General features: G+C 34.4%; 1 protein-coding gene across 3 annotated transcripts; it reads right to left on the bottom strand.

Moving 5' to 3' along the window:
- Positions 1–227: 227 nt before the first annotated feature.
- Positions 228–21,057, bottom strand: LOC143239742 (solute carrier organic anion transporter family member 74D-like). Of its 3 annotated transcripts, XM_076481176.1 has the most exons (9): positions 19,936–21,057; positions 17,395–17,481; positions 15,121–15,306; positions 13,837–14,001; positions 12,179–12,374; positions 11,943–12,090; positions 9,957–10,132; positions 3,266–3,330; positions 228–660 (listed from the first exon to the last, which is right to left on the bottom strand). In XM_076481176.1, exons 1-9 carry the CDS (start codon positions 20,621–20,623, stop codon positions 368–370), a joined length of 2,004 nt encoding a protein of 667 aa, XP_076337291.1. In that variant the 5' UTR covers positions 20,624–21,057; the 3' UTR covers positions 228–367. The 3 variants fall into 3 exon arrangements, with proteins under 3 accessions (XP_076337291.1, XP_076337292.1, XP_076337293.1); XM_076481177.1 differs by lacking the exon at positions 13,837–14,001 and having other exon boundaries at positions 19,936–21,051; XM_076481178.1 differs by lacking the exon at positions 3,266–3,330 and having other exon boundaries at positions 474–660; positions 19,936–21,051.
- Between the last annotated feature and the right edge of the window lie 1,846 nt (positions 21,058–22,903).

Raw genomic sequence — 22,903 nt, 5'->3', positions numbered from 1 at the left:
CAATTTCTCTTACTTCAAGTGTTACTTGTTAAACGCATGTTCTTTTCTGCCAATAGTCCTGAAGTATAGATTCAGTTTTACTATCGAAACACTTGATTCAGTACTTCTGTCTCCCTATACAAAAATCACATTTCTTAGTTCAACAGTCTTTATTTTCCACACAATATAATGGCCCGAGGTAATAATAACGACTCAGTTTTGTACAAAAAAAACATTTTACTTCTATATCAAAAGTTTATTTGTGTCCTTTTTTACCCATTACGGATTTCCTTGATGGAATTAAAACAAAAAAAAACAAGTACAACATATTACAATACAACATTCACCAATTTTTGTTTTAAGTGGTCAGGGTTTTGAGATTTTTTTCTCAGGTTTCCTGAGTTAAAGAAATATCTTCATTCCTTGCCTTGTTTTCATTATTTTCTACTACGTTCTCATCCTCTTCAGAATACAAGTTCTTCAGTCTGCTGCTCAACAAAAATACAATAACCTCAAAGAAGGTGCCAAGTCCCAAGAACACAAAGGTGGCGCCATGTAGGTAGTAGCGGAATTTTTCATAATCGTAAATCCAACAGTTTCCAGTTTCACCACATCGTTCCTCCCACACCAGGCAGGCTGAGTCAGTGATGGATCCGTACACCATCGGGTAAGGAATAAAAGCTACAAGCAGTTATAAAATGAAGAGCGGACTAAATGTAATTAAATTTTAGTGACTAAACAAACACAGTGGTGTTATTAAGTCAAAGGTTAATTTTAAAGAAGTGAATCACATTTCGTTAACATGAAGTTCAGTTAATTCAAATCCTGGTTATATACTAATATAATCAAACTTTTATTGTTTAAAAATGTTCCTCTTATTGTTAACTGATGAAAAACAAGGATGTTTGGGTTTAAATATCTAACAAAAACTGATATAAATATAAAAGATATTGGAAATTCAATTCTTATGAATTTAGATAGTTTTAAAACTGTAAAAAAAAAACATTTTGCTTATCCTCCGATAAAGCGACCAAAATAACCACATCTAGCAATTCGAGCGATATTTTTTTCACATATATATATATATATCTTCTACTACGTTCTCATCCTCTTCAGAATACAAGTTCTTCTGTTTGCTACTCAACAAAAATACAATAACCTCAAAGAAGGTATATATATATATTTATATATATATACACTGCTGGCCAAAATCTTAAGACCAATGAACATAAAGAAAAATATGCATTTTTCGTTGTGAGACTCAACCACTTATTTGAGTAGAGCTTCGAAAGATGAAAATAAGAAAAGGGAAAATAAAAATAAAAACTTTTTTTAGCATTTAATAGGGAAAATATGAACACTATGAAATTAGCCTAAATACTAGCTGGACAAAAGTTTAAGATCATACCAAAAAGAAATCCAAAACAGTGTAAGAACTGCCTAACAAGAGATCTTAGTAGTGAGCTGTACGGCCGTCTTAGCGAATAACTTCAAACATTCGCTTTGGCATGGTCGATATAAGCGTTTGCAGAAGGCTGGCTAGAATGTTATTCCAAATGGTGAAGATGGCTTCACGAAGATTATACACTGTTTAGAATTGACGTCCATTTCTATAGACTTCCATTGTTATCCTCCCCGAAACATTTTCAATGGGTTTCAGTTCGGGTGAACACACTGGATTGTCGAAAAGAAACACGATATTCACCATGAAAAATTCTTTTGTCCTGCGGGTATTGTAAATTGCAGCGTTATCCTTCTGAAAGATCCACTCATTTCCACACAAGCGAGGGCCTTCAGTCAATAAGGATGCTCTCTTCAACATGTCAATGTAGCCAACTGCTGTCTGAAGCCCCATTATAACCTGAAGCTCCATTTTTCCATGGAAGGAGAAAGCACCCCAAATCATGATGGAACCTCCTCCATTGTGTCGTGTAGAAAATGTCTCCGATGGGATATCCTTATCGTGCCAGTAACGTTGGAAGCCATCTGGACCATCCAGATTAAACTTTTTCTCATCAGAGAACAAAACCTTCGTCCACTTTTCTACGTTCCATGTTTGGTGTTTCTCAGGAAAGTTTAACTAAACTGTTTCGTAGTGTGGAAGGAGGCGTGGCCTTTGAAGACATTTACGGTTTTTAAAGCCTTTCTCTCGTAGATGCCGTCTTATTGTTCTTGAGCTGCATTCTGCGCTCTAAGGGCCTTAATCTGGTTCAACGATCGGCTGGGGTTTTGCCGGACAACCCGTCGAATCCTTCTGCTCAACGCGGGGAAATTTTCTTGGGCCAACCACTTAAAATTCTCGTTCCGTATACCTCAGGGTCTTTCAAAATATTTGCAACAGTAGTTTTACAATGCCCAATCTCACCAGCGATGGTACGTTAAGAAAGACCTTGCTTTTGCAGCTCGACAATTCTACTACGTTCAAACTCTGTCAACTTTTTAGCCTTTGCCATGTTTTTACCCAATGTGACACAGGAGATATCAGTGGGAGATGTTGACAACACTAATGCTTGAACACAAATAACTAAATTTCGTTGCGTGTTTACCGATTAACGCCTAGTTTCAGTTTGGTCTTAAACTATTTACCAGTTAGTATTTAGGCTAATTTCATAGTGTTCATATTCTCCCTATTAAATACTGAAAAAGGTATTTTTTTGTATTTTCCCTTTTCTTATTTTCATCTTTCGAAGCTCTCCTGAAATAAGTGGTTGGGTCTAACAACGCAAAATGCATATTTTTCTTTATGTTCATTGGCCTTAAGGTTTTAGCCAGCAGTGTATATCACAAGCAGTTAAATGATCTAATCAGAAAATGTCGTCCTAAAGTGTTTATTAAAAATCGCTGGGAAATGACCTAAAATATTAAGTTACAACACCAGGCAGGAAATAACGTTGTAAAGTTCTAGTTAACAACTACAACCACACAATAACACTGTAAATATCAATTAACCAATGGCTGAGAAATGTTGTTCTAACATATAAATTAAAAAATCGTCCAGGAAGTTGTGCTCTAAAATAATTATTATTAATAATGGCTGGGATAATATTTTTTCGCCATTCTTAGTCGGCCAGTGTTTGAATATGATATTGTAACAAGTAGCATATACATAAACTATTCTGAACACAGGCAAAAATTTTAAACTCCTGAAAATCCGTGAACTGTTCGAAAGCGTCCGAGTTTTGGTTCTCTTTTACGAACCCTTGAAACTATAGTATCTATTGTTTAATTAATATTTTATTTTTCAATTATTTGTTATGGTAGCATATTTGCTTTAAAATTAATTCACCTGCCACACTCCAGAGGGCTTCTAATGTTCCACAAGCAAGACTTTTGTCCCCAGGCTCAACACTTCTACAGAATGAAATTAATATAATTATGTATTTCACAAAAAGGACAAAATCAGTAATCGACACTGAATGTTGAGAAGAAAGATTTTCATTCATCTGTTAACTGGCTTTGAGACAAAAAGTCCACCATCTCACAGAGAACATGTGTGTAACTAACTGAACATGTATATTCATGTATTCAACATCTTTAGGTTAGGTTTTGTCCCTCTTCCTCACTCTACTCCTAAACTTGTTTATTATTGTAAATTTCTAGATTTGTTTGGTAAGGCGGCCACCAGTGCCTACTGGTTGTTACAAGTCCTTCTTGGAATGTTATTTAATATCGTTTAAGAGATTTCTTTCACATGTGTAGAAAAATGAACAACTTGTTTCTCGCTACTTCATACATGTACCTTGGACGTTATTTAAAATGCACTTAACATGACTCCTGTCGTACTTTTACATAATAACATTACGGTGTCTTGAATGGGTGTTGAACTCACAAACTGAACTCCGTGTTTTGATTGAGTGATGAACTGACAAACTAATCTCCTTGTTTTGATTGGGTGGTGAACTGACAACATCATAGTTTGAAGGTATCTTAACTGGGTGGTCAACTGACAAACTAAGCTCTGTGTTTTGATTGGGTGGTGAACTGACAAACTAAGCTCCGTGTTTTGATTGGGTGGTGAACTGACAAACTAAGCTCCGTGTTTTGATTGGATGGTGAACTGACAAACTAATCTCCTTGTTTTGATTGGGTGGTGAACTGACAACATCATAGTTTGAAGGTATCTTAACTGGGTGGTCAACTGACAAACTAAGCTCTGTGTTTTGATTGGGTGGTGAACTGACAAACTAAGCTCCGTGTTTTGATTGGGTGGTGAACTGACAAACTAAGCTCCGTGTTTTGATTGGATGGTGAACTGACAACATCATAATTTGAAGGTGTCTTGACTGGGTGGTGAACTGACAAACTAAACTACATAGTTTGATAAGGTAATGGGGTAATCGTAGTAGTCACAGGTATCAAAAAACTTATTGTAACAGGTATAGCCCATATTTTATATTATTGCTGCATATTCTAAAACTAATAATCTTTAAAACTGACTTTTTAGAAAACAGATATATCTAGTTTTATCCTTGTTCTTACCAATTAAGCTCCTAAATATTGCTTGATAAAGTTCATGACATTTGTAATATTTATACATAATTTCTTGGTGCAAAAACACTTGCACACTTCACTTGAGTTTTGTTCTTCTCTACTTTGTTAATGTTATGTACGTGTTGTCATCCATACCTTTACTCTGGATTCTATCCTACTTTTAACAAATTAATCTCACTGTTGTGGAGCGTTTTCTTCACGATAATTTAAAAACGTATAAAAATGAAAGTCCAGTTCACTTAACAGTAACAAAAGTGTGTTATTTATTTATTTACACGTTACCTTAATTTCATTGGTAGGCCTAACTTCATCTAAACACCAAAACAATTATTTCACTAGTTGCTAAATTCTTTTACAATACAAAATATCAATGATTTTTATATTTCTTTGAAACATAGATTCAATAATAATCAGAGCACTAAACTAACTGGCCAAAAAATCAGTCAAGTAATATCACACTATATCATAGTCAACGTAACTTACTAACAAACTCAATAATAAATAAAATCTACTGTAATATCACACTATATCATACTCAATGTAACTTACTAACAGACTCGATAATCAATACAATATACTGTAATATCACACTACATCAGACTCAATGTAACTTACTAACAGACTCAATAATAAATACAATCTACTGTAATATCACACTATTTCATACTCAATCTTACTTACTAACAGACTCAATAATAAATACAATCTACTGTAATATCACACTATATCATACTCAATATAACTTACTAACAGACTCAATAATAAATACAATCTACTGTAATATCACACTATTTCATACTCAATCTTACTTACTAACAGACTCAATAATCAATACAATATACTGTAATATCACACTATATCAGACACATTGTATCTTACTAACAGACTCAATAATACTATATAACACAAATGTTGTTCCTGGATAGTATGTGTTATCTCTAAATTGCTTATGTTGTAAAAGTACAGAAAATGACCATTATTCTCTTCAAATTTTGCTTTTGCGATCTGGAAAATGAATTTCAGAAATTAACTTATTTTCTATGTAAAAAACGGGAAAATTTGCACATTTTAATTTACATGAGGTCTGGATGAAACAAAAACGAATCAATATTTCCATGTATTTATACTAAAGTTATACAAAAATGTTTAGAAATGAGTAGTTTTTCAAGATTTGCGACTGTAACGTAAATCACTTTTACGTATCATCCCCTAAATATGGTCTTCCATCATTTTTTCTTTATACGCTCCTTGATAGTGGTGTTCAAGGTCCAGTATATCTTGGTGGAATTGCTCGCCTTGCTCCTCTGAGTATGCTCCCATGTTCTCCTTGAACTTATTAAGATGAGTGTCAAGGATATGGACTTTCAGGGACATCCTGCAGCCCATTTTGCTGTAGTTCTTCACCAGAGCCTCAACCAGTTCCACATAATTTTCAGCCTTGTGATTGCTCAAGAAACTCTGAACCACTGCGACAAAGCTGCCTCAAGTTTTTTTCCTTCCTACTGAGCTTTTTAGGGAATTGTGTGCACTCCAGGATCTTCTTTATTTGTAGTCCAATGAAGACACTAGCTTTGACATTTGCCTCAGACAGCTTAGGGAAGAAGTCTTGAAGGTACCTGAAGGCTGCAGACTCCTTATCAAGAGCTGTGACAAATTGTTTTATAAGACCCAATTTTATGTGCAATGGTGGGAACAACACCTTCTGGAGGTCGACTCGTGGCTCACACTTGACATTGTGCCTCCCCACAGAGAACTCAGTCCGTTGTGACCAGTGCTTCCTGTTCTAGTGTGCTGTAATGTACCTGCTGTTCTAAAGGCAAAGATAACAGGGTAACTTGGTAAAGCCTCCTTGGAGACCCATCAGGAATGCCACCATATTGAAGTCTCCAACAACCTCCGAGCCATACTCATCATACTTCATAGTTTCTAGCAAAGTCTTGACACTGTTGTATTCCTCTTTGAGGTGCACCGAATAAGCCAATGAGAGAGATGGGTACTTATTCACGTTATGGAGCAGCACAGCTTTGAGGCTTCTGGATGAGCTATTAATGAAGAGGTGCCATTTGTTCGGGTTACAGGCAATTCCAATTACTTCGCACAGACCGGATATACTGTGGCAGACAGAGAGTCCATATTGACGAATGAAGTTCTACAACATTCTAGAATATTCTTGTAAGTTCTACAACATTCTAGAAAGTTCTTGAAAATTCTTGTAAGTTCGAGAAAATTCTTTATCATCTACTCAGCACTGAATCTACCTGGAATTTTCTGGAAAATGGTTAAATTTGAAAATTTCATTACCCAGGTCACAAAAGCAAAATTTGAAGAGAAAAATAGGTCTTTTTCATTTACTTTAAGCATAAGCAATTGGGAAATAACACTTTCTGCCCAGAAACAAGAAAGGGTAAAAATTTTGTTACATAGTGTAATAAATACAATATACTGTAATATCACACTATATCAGACTCAATAATAAATACAATATACTGTAATATCACACTATATCAGACCCAATAATAAATACAATATACTATAATATTACACTACATCAGACTCAGTGTAACTTACTAACAGACTCAATAATAATTATAATATACTGTAATATTACACTATATCAGACTCAGTGTAACTTACTAACAGACTCAATAATAAAGATAACCTGCTGTAAAATCACACTATATCAGACTCAATGTATCTTACTAACAGACTCAATAAATACAATCTACTGTAATATCACACTATATCAGACTCAATGTAACTTACTAACAGACTAAATAATCAATAAAATATACTATGGTCTAACTTACGTTTGTTCTACTCAATATATTTGAAAACTTTGAAGATGACTTGAAACTTTGTGTCATGCACTAGTCACATGACGTTAAATCTCCATCTGGTCAAGCAATATTAACAACAAATGTACCTATTCAATATATATGGAAGACATACAGGTCACATCCAAATGCTGACTCTCTTATGTCGAGTTCCCCGCTGGGATGGCGGTAAATCTACGGATATACAAGGCTAAAATCATGGATTTGATTCCTCTCGGTGGACACAGCAGATAGCCAGATGTATGAAAAACACGCTTTTATGTCGATCCTCGGCGAGAGGTTTGATTATATACGTTGCAGATGTTTTCCAGTTATCACACGGCACACTAATCGTACGTATTTTAAAGACTCAAATAATTTAATTTACATGGAATCAATGTATTCTCTTCATCAAAAATTACACCTGGGTTGCAGTATTCTGCCCTTTATGATGTTCTTTAGGTGTTTTCAACGTAAACGTTATTATTTAAGTTTTTTATTGTTGTTGTTTATACAAGATTCTTTTTATTGCGAATTTTAAAAATATGTGGTATGATAATTGAAAAGATGATTAAAGGATTATAGCTAAGTGATGGTCATGTATAGTACACACGTCAAGCAGCTCGAATTCTGGATATTACTATACAATATGTATAACTGCAAAGTAGGCCTACCTACTTTTAAGCTGTATTTCTAATGTTGTAATTCATTTGTTTGCTAGAGGAAGCTGCAAGATACAAACGATGGCTGTATGATAAGTATAGAAGGATCTGTAGATTTAATATTAAGTGTTTAAGTAAATTCGATGCTACATTATAAATTTGAGATAGCTGATTCAAGAATAGAGAAGTTGAAAGACAATGAAGAAGACAAATGAGCTTTTCAAGAAGGTAGTAGAGTAAATCAGTCAATTTGTTAGCTGTCATACTTACTTTATGCAAATAAGTTGATGTGATTTTACGTTAGCCCTATACTGTTAGTGAGATTTGAAAGTAATTCGTAAGGTGGGCCTACAACAACTTAAGACAGTTTACATAAGTGTTCTAGCTTGTGTAAACTTTAAATGAGGAAATAAACAGATTCGTTATAGTCTAAGAGGTCTGAACTTTGAAATATTCTCACCAGATTACTCAAAAAACCAACAAAACATCGAATAACGATACAAATTCACGATTGTGTTGTGTGTACAAAATGATAAATATCCTATACGACTCTTAATATTTAAGTCATTTAAGTTATTAGAGTCAATTTGTCTCCAAAAGTACATTATTTTTGACTACATGATTTCTAACAACTTGTACAATTTTTTTCTTTCAGAGCCATGAATATTTACCCCCAAAAATTTTAAACTATCCATTTAAATAAATTTTTTTAAAAGCGCTATTTTACTGCTTTAAATGTATTTTACGATATTATGTAAGTAAAACGTTATAACTGAGACACTGATTGTTTTTATAAACTAATTTATACGTCCTAGTAAACCCTTTCCAAGAGGTAAAAACATTTTCTAAATTCTATAACTTAGTATATAACACAACTCGAGAATTTTGTAGAATGTGAACGATATTAAGGAAAATTAGTTTAAAAATATGTTTACTTGGTTACTCTATGAAATTCTAATATTCTTGTTTTAAATGTTTTGAAATCGTCTCACTGAATAACGCAACAACAACAACAGATGTGGTGACAGTTACCTCATACTAACGTAATTACAGATTAAATATATTAACTCTTAGTGACTTCTGTATGAGCTTATGTGTGAATGTCTATCTATATCAGAATCCATCTTTTTAAAGTTTGTGGTCTTATTTTTGACACTTGTCTTATTTTGTGACCAGAAGGAGTTTCAACTTCATGTAAAGAGCATGGTACAACGACTTGCGTTTTATGAAAGTTCAGAAAACGACCTTGACCATAACAAGTGACTTATGTTTGAACAGTTTATGATTGATTTATGACTCTGTTAGTGAATCACTGACTATTTCATATTTATGTAAGCTGAGATTACATTTCATTATAGTATAAGATATATGAGAAATGGCGGACATACACACAAAATAATTTGGTAAGTAAAATTCTTGTGTTATCATCTACTGGGAATTTAGGGCCATTAAGGAACTTTAATTAAGCTAACTTTTAAAATCTTAGCGTTTACACAGTTATTTTTACTATATAATCCCAAAGACTCCACCTAGTGATAGTAACAATTAGCTGATGTTAAGAATACGATTGTTTTGATAAAAATAAAATTAAGTATCAATTTTAAGATGGCGGCCTGTGCTTAAAACTAGATTAAACATTTGATGAAAATGATGAAACACTAAAGAAAAAGAAGAAAACTGAAGAATTCAAGAAGCAGGCGACAGAATATGAAAAGAATGTCACGAAGTCAGAGATAATAATTTAACATAGGAATATCTGTTGAAAAGGTAATACGTAAAGTTAGGTCTACCAGCAAACTTAACTTATAACGATGTTATTGAAGAGATAAATTAAGTTTATCGTTACGTGTACAGGAATTAGCACTGTTTTAAAGAAATGATCCAAAATAAACCATACAGCGATATAATATCTGACAACCATATGTTATTACAAAAAGGCTAGGCCTTATACGCAACTAAAGTAAGACTTTTTTACCACATGTTAAATTATTACAACAAATAATTATTTTACCTGAGGATGAGAAGAGTATCCGCAACTGACGCTGTAGACGAAACGACTTTCGCGACACAAAGAATGATGATATAAGGAACAAACATACCACAATGGAATGGACAATAAGATCTGGTAGTAGAAGCAATAACCAGTTCTTTCTTGTGATTATGTACACATGAACAGTTGGTGTAAATCTAAATAGGTGAAAAAGCATAAGATGTTTTATATTTGTTTCAGCCATTACGCTCAAAGGTACATGTATGTTAATCAATGATTGTGTCTCATTAAAGATATTCACTTCACTATCAGAGTTACCTTATTAAGGCTGATAGTTTACTGTTATTGTTAAACAAATGTATTTTAACCTATGATAAATAATTTAAAACATATATGTGTATATATATATAGTAAATTTTATCATTAATTGACATTTTGTGTTCTTATCAGTAGACTCAGCAGATAGCCTGATGTGGCTTCGCTATAAGAAAGCACACACATTCCTTAGGACTAAGCTACAGGACTAATATTAGGCCACGACTAAACCGCAAGAGAAGTTCTGAACTAAACTTAAATATTCATGAGATGCAATAAAGTTTATTAATAAATCCAGCTTGAATATTTATATTGATGTAAATTTATTTCACAGAGAACATAACGCAAGGGTTAGCAAAGCGTGAAATATAGACTGGTAGTTTGTGTGGTATTACTATGGTAATACTGGTAACATTTTTAACAATTTTTATTCTGCTAACTGTACATAATTTCCTGGTAAATATATTGGTAGTTTGTGTGATATTACATCACAATAATACCGGGAACAGTCTCTTAACATTATTTGGTGATCGAAGTAAAGTTTTTTAACTGCTACACGACTGAATATTTCATTCTCGTTGGGTCTTCTTAATACTGTATATCTGTACACTTTCTGGTCATTTGGTATATGGTTGTTTACCACATGCTTGAGATCAGTGACTGTCTTCTTTCTGTCCTGAAGGTTATACAAACAAAGATACTTAACATCAGTATCACTGAGTTTATGTGTTCTGTACTCTTCCTTTCCTATTTTCTGTCTTGGTCTCACGATCTATGTTGTACTTGACATGTTTGGGGAGAGCTTCAAGTCTGCAGTAATTTGTTGGAGTCCAACCAGCATCACGTAAAACATTTATGTGAACTCTCTATGCTATTCGTAATTCTCTGCGTTTTTATGCCGTGCCATGACAACAAAACTTAACACATAGTTTTAAACACTGTTTTTTACAGTTTATTAGCGGAGTACTGTTAAATTGATTTCTTCTAGCATATACCAGCATATACATAGCATATACATTTAGCAGTGTAAGACTAGAGGGAAGGAAGCTAGTTATCACTTGGACTACTCTATTACCAACGAAGAGTGGGATTGATCGTCACATTATAACGCTCCCACAGCTGAATGGGCGAGCATGTTTGGTGCAACGGGGATTCGAACACGCGACCCTCGGATTACGAGTCGAACACCTTAACCCACCTGGCCATGCCGGGCCTAAACAAAATAAAACAATGAAACTTGGCTTAGAGGACAAACTGATCCAAGTTTCTGATCTGGTAGCTGATAGGTCATAGATCAAAGGTCAGTGATTGAAGAATTTTGATAGAAAAATGCTTTTTATGGAGAAGCAGTTACCTTTTGAAAAATATTTATAACTGAAACACGAAATAAAATAAAATAAAATTACGTTTATAAACAACATCGTCGCTGTCGTCGAAGTAAATAAATATTTGATTTTTTAAAACAATATTTCATCTTCTGGTTCAACGAAAACAAAATTTTGATTAGTCTGAAAACATTAAAGAAGAAGGTTTTGCCACTAAGTTTAGAGCATTTTATCTATAAGTAAAACCAGGGAGCCGTTTTATAGGCACACCTAATACATTATACGTACGTATGCATTCTTTCGTCAGTGCTACAAATATTAAATACCAAGAAACGACTGAAAGTAACGTAACAGCAGTTAAACTAACCGAGTCTCTGTCTTGTAAGTTCTCGTTGCTGGTGCATCCTGCGTGACATGGAGAAAAGTAGATGGCGCGATTATCGGGGCCGCATAGGGGTTCAAATACTTCCGTAGTACAGTTGCAGTTCTGATTACACTGGTTGACCAAGTTAAGACTGAAACAAAAAAAACATACATTTCTAGGTGTTTATTTCAAAACGTGTCTGTTTATTACTATCTACATACCATTTTGTTTTGTCTTACCGGTTATTTAGAACTGTAGTTCCTGGCATATAGAAAGATGAACACCCCAAGAACATGGACGCCAGTAGTCCACCCAAAGTAATGATTCCAACAGCTACAAGGTAGCCAGTAAGATAACGAGGACTAGGTTTCACTTTCTTTATCACAGCACCTCCACCAACGTTACCCACAACCATAGTAAACATAGTGAGGGTGCCTATAAATGAATAAAGTAAAAATAAACACCTGAATGCTTTATGAGAAAACAAAAACCAATTTACATGTTTATCATTTTAGTAAAATTGTTAGGACAAACAAAAAATCTTATCCTTGTAATGGGATTTTGAAAACTTGTTGTTTTGTTGTTTTGAATTAAGCACAAAGCTACATAATGGGCTATCTGTGCTCTGCCCACCACGGGTATCGAAACCCGGTTTTTAACGTTGTAAGTCCACAGACATTTTTTTGGAAACCAAACAAACATCGAATTTTACTTCACTAGAATCCCTTCAAGTAAAATAGATTAACTTATGTGAATGAAGTTTTAAAATAAAAGGGCATAAAACAATGAGCGTTTTTGAAAACGTTTAACTGACATTGTTAAAACGAGAAAAAAAAGAGTTCACACATATGTCACTACAAAATAAAAATGTGTGTTTAATAAAAGTGTCTCATTCAAATAGCTACAACATGAACTATTTCAAGGTGTTAGTGACAGTCACGTGCTAGCCTTTTTATTCAGTGGATTTAAAATCAGTTTGACGTAAGAAGTGGTGAATTTTCAGTGAGTCATTTCAATCTGAAGAAAATTTAAAAAGATATGTACATACCTATGTGAAAACTGTCTGAGGACAGGAACTAAACTGGATCTCTACATACATGTGTACCAACTGGCTCAAGACAGATAATTACATTGGATCTCTACATACTTGTGTACCAACTGGCTCAAGATAGATAATTACACTGTATCTCTACATACTTGTGTACCAACTGGCTCAAGATAGATAATTACGCTGGATCTCTATATACATGTGTACCAACTGGCTCAAGACAGATAATTACATTGGATCTCTACATACTTGTGTACCAACTGGCTCAAGATAGATAATTAAACTGGATCTCTACATACATGTGTACCAACTGGCTCAAGACAGATAATTACATTGGATCTCTACATACCTGTGTACCAACTGGCTCAAGATAGATAATTAAACTGGATCTCTACATACATGTGTACCAACTGGCTCAAGATAGATAATTACACTGTATCTCTACATACTTGTGTACCAACTGGCTCAAGATAGATAATTACACTGGATCTCTATATACATGTGTACCAACTGGCTCAAGATAGATAATTAAACTGGATCTCTACATACCTGTGTACCAACTGGCTCAGGATAGATAATTACACTGGATCTCTAAATACATGTGTACCAACTGGCTCAAGATAGATAATTACACTGGATCTCTACATACCTGTGTACCAACTGGCTCAGGATAGATAATTACACTGGATCTCTAAATACATGTGTACCAACTGGCTCAAGATAGATAATTACACTGGATTTCTACATACTTGTGTACCAACTGGCTCAAGATAGATAATTACACTGGATCTCTAAATACATGTGTACCAACTGGCTCAAGATAGATAATTACACTGGATTTCTACACACCTGTGTAGAAACTGGCTGAGGAAGCAGATTTCCGGAACTGGTTTTCCAGGTAACGAGGCAGGGTTATCATGTAGCCCAATATCCCAATCATAACCATATTAGCAGCCAGGCCATGCCACACAAATATAGGGTTCTTGAACAGTCTTAATAGCGCTTGTGATAAATCTGGAGAAATTGACAGGATGAAGGGTTACTACAAACTATGAGCTTGTACTTCCGTTTCAAGTAGATTATTTGAGAACTGACAAGCGAAACTGATCATGGAGCCTGAGTTATGTGGATTAAACAATAAAACATTCATGGAATTTGAATACAGTTAGGTTTAGGTTTCAGTACTCTTTATTACTGGAGCACTTATATTTTGTGTGTTGCAGAAAGGTTACCTAAAACAACCACGACACCCTTAGTTTTCCATTTTCAAACTATGGAGCAATCTCGTTCTAGATTTCTTTAAGCACAAATACGATAGAGGTCACTGTATATGAGAAATTTATCTTTAGAACATGTTTGTTCATGTTTTTGATTTTCACGCAAAGCTACACAAGGACTATCTGCGCTAGCCGTCCCTAATTTAGCAGTGTAAGACTAGAGGGAAGGCAGTTAGTCATCACCACCCACCGCCAACTCTTAAGCTACTCTTTTCCCAACAAATAGTGGGATTGACCGTCAAGTTATAACGCCCTCACGGCTGAAAGGGCGAGCATGTTTGGTGCGACGAGGATCCGAACCCGCGACTCTCAGATTACGAGTCGAACGCCTTAACCCACCTGACCATGCCGGGCCCCTCTTTAGGACACAATCATTTTCATACTGTCATTTTAGATACTTTTCTAATGTAAAGGTAATTGTGTTTTGAAATTAAAGAGTAAACAGATTTGCATAATTTGTGAAGAAGAATATAAACAAGTATTAATAAAGCGTATATTTATATTGCTAACCAAGTTACACAATAATACTGTAGTTAAGAGTATTTCTTCCAACAAACATAAGACAAATGCAAACATCGTTGATGAATTTCTGTCTTTAACATTATCAATATAACTTGATGAGATGTGTTTGAAACCAATCAGTAAAAAATGATTAGTGCAAACCAAATCCAACATTCAGAGGTATACAGATTGGTAACTCACTAAAATAAAAATAGGGTAGGACTAAACTCATTTCCATTAAAACACGTTTCATAAAATATGAGTATCGTGTGAATAGAAATGACAAACGTGTTTTATATACTGTTTCCACATTTGTCTTTAGAAGAATTCTGTGGCACTTATTTTATTTCATTACCTTTCAGGAGCAGCTTCTTCGGTCTGTCGTTTGTTCTTTCACTAGGCATAACTTCTTTATGCTTCAGATGACGAGGGAAAAGTAAAAGCGGAAGTGACAAAACACCTGACGTACATCCTAAAACTACAAATCCTAACCACCAAGCCCCTATCCATCGTGGATCCTCCGGCCCAAAGTCAGGAGTAGCTGTTCAGTATAGAGTAATAAATGTATTTCATTATTAACCCTTTTATGGTAAAAAACTCATAATAATACCTGTGGTAATGTTTAAATATCTGGAGGAACTGTGAGCATTATTCCCACAAAAAAAACTTAATAATAAAAACATAATAATATCTGTGGTAATGTTTAAATATCTGGAGGAACTGTGAGCATTATTCCCACAAAAAAACTTAATAAAAAAACATAATAATATCTGTGGTAATGTTTAAATATCTGGAGGAACTGTGAGCATTATTCCCACACAAAAAACTTAATAATAAAACTTAATAAAAAAACATAATAATATCTGTGGTAATGTTTAAATATCTGGAGGAACTGTAAGCATTATTCCCACACACACAAAAAAAAATCTTATTGTTATAGCCCCGTCTACCTTATTGTGTTTACCAAAGTGGGAATCGTAATAAAATGGCCCCAAAAGAAAGATATTGAATTAATTTAAAATAAATAATAAACTGATAAACATTATGTTGAATTAATTAAATTATACAGTGTATCGAGAGAAGATATTATTGTTTTTACTACGTCACTCTCTTTCAATCATCGTGCTAAAGTTATAGGTCGGGAGCTTCCAACTGTTTTGTTCACAACAAGGGAGCCCCGAACTGAAAGAGTTTTGGAATCACCGCTCTAATCTGTCAGTTCAAAATTAGCGACATCTAAGCGTATTTAGTCGTTGTGTATCTTTACATGAAAATTCCAAAAATATATATAAATATATATAAATACAAAGTAGGCTTAATTATTTCCACGCTTTACTGAAATTTATGTGTAAATTAGGTTACATTACTTTGGAGTTAAAGTTATTATAGGTATGGATTTACACAATAAAAATATCTAATTTCAGGCGAAAACAAGACGAAAACTTATCGATGTCTACTTGGAGTAGAAATTTCTGAAGTAAAGTTTTGAAATTAATGAGTAGTTTGTATGAATGATTTGATTCTTTGTAGGCTTACATTAATTCGTATACAACTGGCTATATTATGTAGGCACTAAGCGACTACTCTCCACACATCGCGTGATGCATGTAAGTTTGTCACGTACAAGTTTCTCCTTGTGACCTTGAATTTAAAACTCAACGTGGTGCACTATTCAGCTGACGGATGGTCTATTGAAACATTGTTTATGTAAAGGATATCGTTTGTTTGTATCTTTATTCACCAAGATTATTGTTGGTTATTTTTTAGAGTTAAGCCATATATGTGCTTTGTCCACCGCGTGGAATCAAACCTCGGATTTTAGCGTCGTAAGATTTTAAACTTATCGTTGTCCATTCGGGGGTTAAACAGATTGAAGGAGCTTCAGTACACCTAAGCGCAGATAGCCCTCGTGTAGCTTTGCGCGAAGATAAAAAAACAAAACTAAAACAGTAGACCTAAGACACACACACACACACACATATATATATATATATATATACAGGGTGGCCCATAAGTCCCTACCCATCCATATGTTAATATGTAATATTCAATTACGCATGTATTATAAATTTGTTTCTTTTGTTTCAGAGAAATATGGCCGATGTAAGCCCATTTACACTTGAAAAATATCTCACAGAACATGGCGTCGCATAATATTATGCAGCGAGAATGAGAGACAGCATACAGATACACTAGATACATAAGATATATGGATGGGTAGGGACTTACGGGCCACCCTATATGTTGTTTTTTGACATTTAATCCTGAAATCACCAACTTGTTTGTATGCCGACCGATGTTTGCATATTGCACTGTTTTTAACTATTACAACACAGAACTGGCTAAAAACACTTGGCGAAATTGGTTCTTTCTTTCGCAGACAGAAAACATCAGTAACACAAGTGAAACAGTGCTAACATTCATAGCACATTTCTTGATTTTTTTTTGAGTAACAGAAACTCTCAAAACCACATATAGTCTCCACTGATCATAACGACTTAACATACATAACACACTGGTCTGTGAAACTTTAACTCCAGTTTTAAACACTGTGTATATCTGGATAGTATTTTAATATTCTGATTATCTTCAATATTTCTTCCTCTTTCATTTAACTGTTTTTACTTACTCCAAGGGTTCTCGTAAACTCCTAAACATGCTGATGAGAGAAGGAATCCAAGGGCAGGACCAAATAATCGTAGAGCAAACAATGTACCTAGAAAAACAGAAACTTAATTCCATGAGCACTTACTTTGTCATTTTAATAATTAAAAATGAAAGGTTCCCTATTTTTAAGAGACAATGATTCCATGATGAGCACTATTTATGCTTATCTGTAAACCGATATTGTAATACAAGAAACCACAAGATGACTATATAAACCTGCTAATAAAAAGTGTGTAAGACTTGACTTAAAGAAATGTTTTTGTGAAATTTCGTCGCTGGACGTGGTTGTCCTCTTTGTTATAAATGGTTTTGATTCATCCCCTTAAATCTGTACAAGTTGTTTTCGAAACAGTAAGACACATTTGTTATAATTATATGGACTGGACACTGCACCCTTTATTTCAGTCAGACACGTATTATCATCAAGCTGACTGGACACAACACTCTATTTTAACAGTTTATTCAAGACCTTGGTCAACAGTGGAAACTGGAACATAATTTCTTTGTCCTTTTACGTGTATATCACTGTAAACACTTGATGATGGTAACTTAATGCGTTAAAGCTATTACGTATATATATCACTGTAAACACATGATGATGGTAAATTGATGTATTACAGCTATACGTATATATAATGTCACTGTAAACACTTGATGATTATAAATTAATGTATTACAACTATACGTATATATATCACTGTAAACACCTGATGGTAGTAAATTATTGTATTACAGCTACTACGTACAAAAATCACTATAAACATTTGATGATGGTAAATTAATATATTATACCTATATGTATACATTTCGCTGCAAACAGTTGATGATAGTGAATTAATGTATTCCAGCTATTACGTATATATATCACTGTACGCACTTGATCATGGTAAATTAATGTATTATAGCTATTACAAATACAGAGGTTCGCAGCTATAATATATATAAATTATACAAGATTTTAGAACAGCGACAGAAAGAAGGAAGCATTGTTTAACTTAGTCAGATAAATCGAGGCCCGGTATGGCCAGGTGGGTTAAGGCGTGCGAGTCGTAATCTGAGGGTCGCGGGTTCGCATCCCTGTTGCGCCAAACATGCTCGCTCTTTCAGCAGTATGGGCGTTATAATGTGCGATCAATCCCACTATTCGTTGGTAAAAGAGTAGCCCAAGAGTTGGCGGTGGGTAGTGATGACTAGCTGCCTTCCTAGTCTTACACTGTTAAATTAGGGACGGCTAGCGCAGACAGCTCTCGAGTAGCTTTGTGCGAAATTCAAAAACAAACAAACAAAACCCAAAAGATAAATCGAAAATCATATCACTTTGATATCTATATATATTGAAGTTATAATGGTATTAAGTTACTTTAAAGAAGTTTTGTTCATCTTTGACGTTTTCTTATTATCTTAAAATACAATATTATTAGATATGTTTGTATTGCTTCATTAATATATATATATATATATACATTAAAGGAGCGATGATATAATATGCATATATACACTGACATTATAATGGTAAAGTAAAATACATAATAAAATTACGTTACAAAATGGTTTGTTTGTTTTGAATTTCGCGCAAAGCTATTTGAGGGCTATCTGCGCTAGCCGTCCCTAATTTAGCAGTATAAGACTAGAGGGAAGGCAGCTAGTTATCACCACCCACCGCCAACTCTTGGGCTACTCTTTTATCAACGAATATTGGGATTGACCATCACATTATAACGCCCCCACGGCTGAAAGGGCGAGCATGTTTGGTGCGATCGGGTTTTGAATCCGCGACCCTCGGATTACAAGTCGAACGCCTTAACACGCTTGGTCATGCCAGGCCATTTCAAATTGGATTTAGCTTGTTTGAAAACCTTATACCTTCGTGACTTTTTTCGTAGTCAAAGTGACCTGAGAGACTTCAACAGTAAGTCTAGAGTTAGTAAAACATTCTCTCTCCTTCTGTTTAATGAATCCTACCAAAACATAGAGAATAAAGGAACCTACCAAAATATAGGAATTAAGGAACCTACCAAAATATAGAGAATAAAGGAACCTACCAAAATATAGGAATTAAGGAACCTACCAAAATATAGAGAATAAAGGAACCTACCCTACCAAAATATAGAGAATAAAGGAACCTACCAAAATATAGAGAATAAAGGAACCTACCGAAATATAGGGAATAAAGAAACCTACCAAAATATAGGAATTAAGGAACCTACCAAAATATAGAGAATAAAGGAATCTACCAAAATATAGAGAGGAAAGGATCCTACCAAAGTATACAGAATAAAGGAATCTACCAAAATATAGAAAATAAAGGAACCTACCAAAATATAGGAATTAAGGAACCTACCAAAATATAGAGAATAAAGGAACCTGTCAAAACATAGAGAATAAAGGAACCTACTGAAATATAGAAAATAAAGGAATCTACCAAAATATAGAGAATAAAGGAACCTACTGAAATATAGAGAATAAAGGAACCTACTGAAATATAGAAAATAAAGGAACCTACCAAAATATAGAGGTGAGTCATTTTTTCTGACGTTGTCATCCAAATAAGGTGTTCCCACGGAATAAAAAGCGATAGCTCCGAACCCTTGCAAGAAATTACCCAGAAACAACAGAACGATAGCCGGAACGGTGGCGGATACTACCGACGTGGTGCAGCCTTCTTGGGATCGTTTAAGTGTACAGAACTGTGCTTGAGGTTCGGTGAGAAAATCGGAAGACTTTGATCGAAGATGAGTTCCGGACCCAAACACCATGTAAGGCAAGGCGGAAGTAAGGCAGCTGAGGGACGATAATATCATACCGGCAGCTAACCATCTCGGTCTGTGTCCAGAACCACCATAAAATCCAACTAGTGCACCTGTAATGATTGGACTGATGTTATCGGCTATCAGGAGAATTCCGGCTGTCTTACTTTTGAAAGCGAAACGCTTTTCGATTGTTGACAAAATGCCCGCAAAGTAAGTAATGTAAGCGCCTTGAGTTAAACTAACGAAACTAAAAATCAGTAGGTAGGTCTTGGGGCTAGCGAAACGCTGAAGCCAATGGGGTTTACAGTTTCCGAGACCGCACAAAGTTTCACCTGCGTACGAAACATCTTCTTGGCTTAACCATAACCGTTGTAATTGTTCGTTACCAGAATGTATAGCCGATAAGCGTTGACCGGAATATCTTACCTCCTCTTTTGGCATTTCTTTACTTGTACAGAAAGCAAATCTTTTAGAACACGGAATGATTTAACAGTAAAACCACCTTTCGACGACTGTTCTAAAGCATTATTTATGATTTAATAATATTAAAAAAGAAATAAACCAACAAGTTTTCCTTTCAGTCATATGAACTATTCCATTCGTAAATAACTTTTCACAAAGCTACGGAACGAATTTCAAAACAACCCAAATATTTTCCGCGTGTCTTTGATTCAGCTACGTTCTGTAATGTAAAATATCTAACAACTCTCTGGGTAAGTGTCTGTCTAACTAATAAAATAGATCAGCGGTTTGTACGTGCAACGGATACATTCACTTCACTGATAATCACTTGTTTAGTGTTATTTGTTTTATATAATCTCTAAGCCTTTTCATCGACCAGTAGTTATCAAAAATGACGACCTGTTATGAACCCCAAGGTCATTAATCTAATCCTTCTCTCATATAATTGGTTGGTTTTAATGACACTTGAAACACTACAAAAATTATTTATAAAAAACTTATCCTTTGATGAACGTATAACCAAAGCGAATTTATTTTGAGTGGAACTGGGTTAGGAATTCCTCAACTCCCTTCCTTTTCAGTGTTTATTTCTCTTAGTTTGTTGAACGTCTCCATGAACTATTTTTCACAACCTCAAACGTCTTCCATTTTAGTGTTGGATTTCTCTGAATGTAAGGAATGTCTCTAGACACTTGTTTCAATTTGATAACGAAGAAACAGATTTAATGGGTACCAAAAGAACAAATGTACTTACATACACTTGTCGTAACATTTTACTTTCATAAAAGGGTTTATTTCACAACACATTCAAGCTATCTTCACACTTCATCAGTCGATACAAACTACAACCGAAACGTTTTCTGTTTCAAACTATTTGATTTCTCTTAGTAAGTACAACGTTTCTTTCATGTGTGTTTGTGTAGGTTCATATATTCTATTGGAGCAGCTTGTTTGTACAGGTTCATATATTCTATTAGAACAGTGTGTTTTTACAGACTCATGTATGCTATTAGAATTGTGTGTTCGTACAGGATTATATATTCTATTAGAACAGTATATTTGTACAGGTTCATATATTCTATTAGAACAATGTGTTTGTACAGGTTTGTATATTCTATTATAACTGTGTTTGTACAGGGTCACATATTTTATTAGAACAGTGTGTTTGTACAGGTTCATATATTCTATTAGAACTGTGTGTTTGTGTAGATTCATATATTATATTGGAACAGTGTGTTTGTGTAGGTTTATAGATTCTATTAGAGCAGTCTGTTTGTACAGGTTCTTATATTCTGTTAGAACAGTGTGTTTGTACAGGTTAATATATTCTTTTAGAACTGTGTGTTTATACAGGCTCATATATTCTATTAGAACATTGGGTTTGTACAAGTTCATATATTCTATTAGAACTGTGTGTTTCTGCAAGTTCATATATTCTATTAGAACTGTGTGTTTGTGCAGGCTCATATATTCTATTAGAAAAGTGTATTTGTACAGGTTTACGTATTCTTTATAACAGTGTGTTTGCACAGGTTCATGTATTTTATTTTCTCTAAGTCGAGCACTCTATGGTTCTCAATGTTTTTACAGGGTCATGTATTCTTTATAAAGTAGAGCACTCTGTTGTTCTCAATGTTTTTCTAGATAGCTTTATTTGAAGATTAAAGCATTTCGCCATTGTTTTACTGAGTTTCTTTCCTTGGGTTATAAAAGTGAATATCTTAACTCGACATTATTTTTACTTGGTGGTTTCTTACACGTTCTATTCAAAGCTTGAAAGGGCGCGCGATATCTTGCCCATTGTATTGTGTTAGTGGAGTATTGATTCTCTATGAACCATTACGTGCATGTTATTTGTATAAATCTGTAACCTCTCGTCTTCGCTTTCACTTGACTGCCACAGTTTCCTGGGAGATATCCGTCCAAACCTGGGATCTGAGAGTTTCCCGTTATTTGCTGACCGTCCATGAGATAATAGAATAAGTCTGTTGAAGTTATAGCTTGTCATCTGGAGAAGGTTAGTAGCAATTAATTATTGTTTCTTTTAGTACGAAACTACAGTGTAATTAACAATTTATCACGAAAAATCGAACCCTGTATTTAGGTGTTGCAAATCCCTAAACTAACTGCTGGTCTTCTGAAGAATGACTGATACAACACAATCACAATATCAACCAAAAGAGGGATCAAAAAGCGTTTTAAAATCCTTCGAAATAGTAACACTTGTTTGTGTTCATTTAGTAGTTTTGGAGACTTCGT

This window comes from Tachypleus tridentatus, chromosome 13, assembly GCF_004210375.1.
Source record: "Tachypleus tridentatus isolate NWPU-2018 chromosome 13, ASM421037v1, whole genome shotgun sequence".
NCBI lineage: Eukaryota > Metazoa > Arthropoda > Merostomata > Xiphosura > Limulidae > Tachypleus > Tachypleus tridentatus.
Note: the sequence above shows the minus strand (reverse complement) of the source record. Positions and strands in the feature narration are given on the sequence as shown.